The sequence below is a fragment of the Centruroides sculpturatus genome, unplaced genomic scaffold (assembly GCF_000671375.1).
Source record: "Centruroides sculpturatus isolate CEXI.00-Female unplaced genomic scaffold, Cexi_2.0 scaffold713, whole genome shotgun sequence".
NCBI lineage: Eukaryota > Metazoa > Arthropoda > Arachnida > Scorpiones > Buthidae > Centruroides > Centruroides sculpturatus.
The window spans coordinates 239197-246032 of record NW_019385143.1 but is presented as its reverse complement, the minus strand read 5'-3'; the positions used below and the strand labels follow the sequence as shown (position 1 = coordinate 246032).

General features: G+C 31.8%; 1 protein-coding gene across 2 annotated transcripts in view; it reads left to right on the top strand.

Moving 5' to 3' along the window:
• LOC111635369 (methenyltetrahydrofolate synthase domain-containing protein-like) overlaps window positions 1-6836 on the top strand; it is a 43599-nt gene that overhangs the window by 11047 nt on the left and 25716 nt on the right. The window contains exon 5 of one of the 2 annotated variants that reach the window (XM_023380313.1): window positions 5084-5490. The exons of the other annotated variant lie outside the window; for it this stretch is intronic. Coding sequence (XP_023236081.1) covers window positions 5084-5400 — 317 coding nt within the window. The 3' untranslated portion in view covers window positions 5401-5490. Of the gene's footprint in view, window positions 1-5083; window positions 5491-6836 lie in introns of those variants that run through there. 2 annotated transcript variants of the gene reach the window in all.

Here is a 6836-nt window from a genome sequence, read left to right as displayed (position 1 = left end):
ATTCTTCTGCATCGAACAAGAAAAGAAAAACTTTATCTTTGGAATGTAAAGTTAACATTATTAAAGACTTCGATACAAAAATGAAAATTTGTGAATTGGCAAAGAAGTTTGATCTACCGGAATTGTCGGTCAGAACAATTACAAAAGGTAAAGAAAAAATTCTCGAAGCTGTGAAAAATGCTCAATCTTTAAATTCAAGCATCATTTGTAAATGTCATGGTATTATCACTGAGATGGAAACAATGTTAAAATTATGGTGTGATAATCAAGTATTTGTGAAAAATTGTATAATAATATAATATGTTATACATATATATTATCTAAGATTTTATTAAACATTTTTGTCTAAATTATTGCTTTTTTAGTCTCCGGTCCCAATTAAAAATTATTTGTATGTATTTATATGCAAAATTATACCCCGACTTACGTGAATTCAACTTATGCGGTTATCTCTCGGTCCCACCTATCATGTAAGTTCGGGGTATTACTGTATGTTGACTTAGCCTTTGTTTGCCAGGATGAAATTGTGGCAGAACAAATAGCACCAAATTCTTCCATCTTTACTGCGGAGTTGCAGGATATTTATTTAGCCTTAAAGTATATAAATAGGAAAGGTCATTGTTGCTGCATGATTTACACTGACTCAGTCAGTGCACTTCAGGCTTTGATCTCACCGGAACCTAGTTTCCACTCCATAGTGACTAAAATTCGTAAACTGTTTTGCCATCTTCTTGCAAGGAATTTTTCTATAAAATTTTGTTGGGTTCCAGGCCATGTAGGTATAAGAGGAAATGAAGAAGCTGCAAAGTCAGCAAGTCCTCCACATCATACAATGTGTATTGAAGGTGGTGATTTGAAGCTAGTCGTTAAAAAACGACTAGCAGAGAGATGGCATATTATGTGGAACGCACAAACCCACAATAAACTACATGAGATCAAACCTTTGGTTGAAAGTTGGACACATAATAAGCAGTATGATAGGAGATCTGAGGTTGTCCTTTCTCGTCTGAGAATTGGACACACTCAACTGACTCATCAATACCTTTTGAAGAGTGATGATCAACCTGTATGTCAATATTGCAATTGTACTGTAAGTGTTAAACACATACTTTGCAACTGCGTTGCTCTTGATCAATGTCGTAGACAACATTTCAAAAATGCAAGTTTGAGAGAGATTTTGAGCCAGAGGCCAAATCTTGATAAGATACTGAACTTTTTGAAGGTCAATAATATGTATAGAGAGATTTGATTACTTATTTATTTATTTTACAGTTTTTATTTACCTTGTTTTGTTTATTTATATTGTTGTATATATCTGTTCTTGTTGTTTATTTATTTATTCATTTATTTAATTATGTCTTATGTTTGTTATCTGTGATGTTTAAAATTTTTACCATTTGCCCTGGCGCAGCTTAGCCTACATGGCTCTTGTGCCAAAAAACTAAAACCAACCAACCAACCAACCATTATAATATTGTTGAAAAAAGATAAAAGTTCAGTTTGTAAGCATTTATAATTATTATTGTTGAATTTTTGTTATAAACAGTAAAATTCATTCTGTGAGGTGGAAAACAAATGCTAGAGATTGCAAACATGTTCCAAATAGACCAAACTACAGCTTGCTTATGTCAATTAGCCTATGATAAAATTGGTTTTATTATCCATCATTTTGCTTAATGTTGCAGTTTTTAAGAATATATTGATGTTAAGTGAGGACTTGCTGTACTGATTTTTATAAATTGTCTTCACTGTTTGCAATTACAACTTAGTCATCATCAAAAAGCAATGTGCTTAATCTGCTTACAGCAATGTTGCATCTGATATTAAAGCCTCTAATGAATTTTTTCCATTCTATTATATGTATGTATGTATACAACACAATATATTATAACTAAATAGCTATAAAATACAATAACCTCACAACTGAATGGAATGCAATATTATTTAACATTTTATTGTCTTGATATATTAATTTTGTTAATTTATATATTTATTTATTTATTACATCACAAATAGGAAATGCCAGTTGTCTATTGATCCCCACCCTCCATTTAACAAAATCCTGACAACAGTAAAAAGAAACATCTAAAAACTCATAAAAACTTGACAATTTTAAAGAGGATATATATAAGTATGTAAAGTAACACAGCTAAGAAAATACAAAAAACAATGTGTAAAAACACTATATACACAAAAGGACATGAAAACATTTGAATATACTAAAAACATAAGATAGTATACTGTAAACATGTTAAAAACATAAAAATGCAAAAACTCTGACAAAAATAAATATATGAACATATAAATAAAAATATGTAAAAAAAATTCTCATTTTGGCCTTGGTAAAATTATCATGAATTGAATAAAAGGCATTTACATGATAATTTATATTTAGGGAATGTTATGTGAACTTGATTTTCTGTCAGAATAATACTTTCAGATATGTGATTAAAAAAAAATTATGAGATATTGATAAATGAAAATGAGGAACAGATATACAAGTTGAATTACAGATGAATCTGCTTGGAACTCTCAGACACAGCCAATGTGGTGATAGGAGACTGTTTATATAAAAGTATACAATCAAAGTTTTAATTTGTTCTTGAAAATCAGGAAGCCTAAATCTTACTCAAGCAACATTTGGAATGCAAATTTGAGGTAAATTTCCAAATTTGTTTAAGAGCAAGTACAATTAATGTAATTCTTTATAAACTTTGGTTGAAGTGAAGATGCAGCCATATACCACATTGTTATGCAATAGTAAATAAAAGACTGAATATTTGCAAAAAGTAATGAACATAGAATAAATTTTTGAGAAATCAACCTATAGAGTGCAAAAAAATGCTTTGAGGTATTGCAAGCAATTTCACTATTTTGTCTATTTGGCCATTTAAAATTCAATTTATTATCGAAAATTTCTCCGTGATCATTATATGAATTTACATATTGTTAAGTAATTATTTATAATAATGGGAAGAAGAGAAGGATTTCATATCAGTGAAAAACACATAACAGTTTTATCTTTATTAATAGCTAGATTAAATTTTCCAAATACAGAGACTATTAGTTTTAAATCTAATTGGAGTTGATTAAAATCATAGTTAAGCAATTTAATGTCACTTGCATAGGCCATGATATTTGAGTTAATATTATCAAAAAACTATCTAGGCTGAGGAAAAAAAAAATAACTAGCTAACTAACACTAACTAACAAAAAAAACTATATAGGCTGAGAAAAAAAGAGTCCACTCAAAATTGACTCCTGCCATATTCCACATAAAGGAGGAAAATCAAGGAATGAAAAAAATCACCTTTTTGAATCTTACATGTATAGTTTGAGAAATAGTTACTTAACCATGAATGGATTGATGTATCTATATCAAATCTGTTGCAGTGTGTGTTAATAAGGATGTTTGACATTATAGAATATACACTGCTGGCCATTAAAATTGCTACACCATGAAGGCGGCACGCAACAAATGCAAAATTTGCATGAAATTACAGCATGCTGAGATAAGCAAATGGTTAGTATTTCAACGCATGCTCGCAAAGCAGGTAGGAGTAAGGCCACCTACAGTCTGTATAAAAGGGAAGATTGTAAAGCTGGTTTCTCATATGGAAATTACATTCGTATGTTGGTTGCTTGTGTAATGGTTTTGTTATGCCTCCTGTAAGGAGGAGGAATGCCTACCAGTATCAGAGTTTAATTGTGGTAGAAGTGCAGACTACAAGTACTACGGTTTATCATTCCACACTATTGCTTCTTGTGCTGGTCATGATACCATGACTGTCATGAGAATATGGAATTGATGGGTCTGGGAGGGCCATACAGAATGCCATATGGGATCTCAACAGCCCCTGATGAGTAATACCCAAGAGGACAGACATCTTTTCCACATAACTTTGCATCACGTACTCTGAGTTAGGAACTTCATTTTGTTCATAAGATTGTTTTCAGAGCATGTGCCTGCACAGACAGTGTAATGATGTCTGCAGCACATGGATTATCAGCATGGTGACCATTGCTGTGGCTTTCCTTGATGCTGCAGCAGAGACAGGTGTGCCTACAATGGTGCATTCAATGATGAATATGGATGCAGGAGTGGCATCATTTCATCTTTTCAGACAAAGTCTGGTTCTGCATACAGCATCATGATGGCCATATCCTTGTATGGAGGCACGAAAGGAAACGATCATTGCCAGTTTGCATTCATCATCGTCTTGTGGACCCAGCACCTGGAGTGATGGTATGGGGTGCCAGGTCTGGTCACGTCTTACCTGTATAGCCAGTAATTTGGACTGCCACCATTACATTTCTGATGTGTTAAGGCCTGTCACTGTGTGCTATCTACGAGGTGTTCGTCGCACTACCTTTCAATAGGACAATGCACAACAGTGCATTGCCCATGCTGTCCTGCCCTTTCTGAATACTGAAGGTGTTTGACTGTTGCCCTAGCCTGAACATTCTCCAGATCTGTCACCAATTGAGAATGTCTGGTCAGTGGTTTATGGTACCACAGCTCGCAAGTCAATACAATAGATCAAACTTGTTGCAGAGCTGGATTACAGCTGTTATTGCTGCCAGAGGCCACTGCTCTGGGTACTGATTTCTGCATTTTCTGTACCACAAAATTACCTGTCAACTTAAATATGTATTCTTCCATTATACTGTATGTGTACAATAAATATGATTCTGCTATTTGTTTTCCTTCCTGGTGTAACATTTTTAATAGCCAGCTGTGTAGTACTTTATATTGAATCTTCCAGAGCAATTCTTTTCTTACTATCAAAGTTTTTAAAATGGTTAAATATAATTGATAAAATTTCCTTAAATATAAAAGCAGATTGTACTATAGAAAAACATATTGAAAACTTATATTAGTATAGTGACTTAAGCTACATTTATTTGAAAAACAATAAAGAAATGAAAAGCATGTTTTAAGTATTGAGAATATAAACTAATAATAATATAATGTCAGTGTAATAAGTGTATAACTAAATTGATAATTTTTATTCATTAATACTACAAGATCTTTTATTATTGAATATTTATCTGTGTTATTCATATTTTAATAAACTTACAGGAGAGAGGATTGGTAAAGGTGAAGGATATGCAGATATGGAATATGCTATGATGAGAACAATGGGTGCTATCGATGAAAATACTGTTGTTGTAACAACTGTCCATGATTGTCAGGTATTTGATAGTTTGCCCTCTCAATTATTTAAGGAACATGATCTTCCTGTAGATATCATCATAACACCCAAAAAAATTATAAGATGTCAACCACGACTACCAAAACCAAAATGCATCAATTGGTCATTAATTACCAAGGAGAAGTATCAAGAAATACCAATTCTTCAAAAACTACAAAGTTTGCAGAAGGAGCAAAATCTCTAATAAGAGCCATATATATGTATTATGTGTGTTGTAAAATCACATTTTATACACAAATTAATTGTAATATAAATTAAAATTAATATCTGAAAATAATTCATAGTTTATTTGCATTAATGAGCATATTAACAAACATTTATTGTGACATCGTCACAATGCCAGGCTGCAATTTTTAATCATATTCTTAATTTGTTCAATTTAAAACATAGGTTCTCCATCTCAAATTTGTAGCGTCTTGCCCCTGTACATCATACTTTTCCTGATGATAAAAGAGTCATGCCAGTCATCTATGTAACTCCATTTAGGAGAAAATTTCTGAATTGAATTTACATGACTTCCAGACTAGACCAGAGTTCATATAGTTAATTGGGACCTCCTGCCCATAACTTTCCCTATCTGATCATTTATCTAACACTGTTCTCAAGATTAAGGAAGGACAGACAATGGATGAATTTACAGGTCTATAATTTTTTCAAATTGCAGCCAATTAATATATCACTTATAATAATCAAATCTGAATACAATAAAATTGTAAAGTTTTAACAATTAATACTCTGTTAACATATAACAATGCAGAAGTATGGTTATTGCTTTTCAATAAATCACTTTTACTATATTTAGTCAAAATACAATAATCAATATTGACATGTTAGAAATTTTTTAATATTTAATGGTGATATTTTTAATACACTGGTATGCTAAAATGAACGTATCAATAACTGGTCTAGAACCTCGTTCATCATAGCATCTGTTTTATCATGCATTAAAACATATATTTTTGATTTTATATTTTTCCTATTTAAATGGTTATGTTAGATGGTAACTTTGCTGTAGGCTGTGGAATTAGAACAGATTATATGTAAATATAAGTGTAAAAATAATATAAAATTAAATTTTTAACTTTTATACAGTACACATATGGGTTTCCATCTGTTCTGATCATTAATTTAGCCTTACCATATTCAGCACTCAGATCATCTACATTTTTTCCACTTTCTTCCTTGGAAATTATTTGTTTCTTTATGTCTAAGCTTTCACTCTATTTTGCTGCCTCATAGATAAAATTATTCTGTATATGCATAATAATTTTAAAATATATTTTTATTGCTAAAACACAAATACAGTAATACCTCGACTTACGCTACCCCAACTTACGCGATTTTCAAATCTCATCGATTCATCTTTTGTTTGAGCGCCACACAGCTCTTGATTACTCAATCCCCCCATACTATGGTGTAAGGAACCAAGTCTGAGCTTTATTTTTATTTTACTTTTATTTTGCTTTCATTATATTTTGTTTGGGGCTTATGTTTAGTTAAGACGAAGGTTTCCTCACCATTCACCTTAGTAACTTAAAAATAGAAGAAAAACCAACTCACCGACGAAAGAAAAGCGCCGTAGAAAAACTCGCGCACACTTGCGCTTCCCAAGCGGAAAAA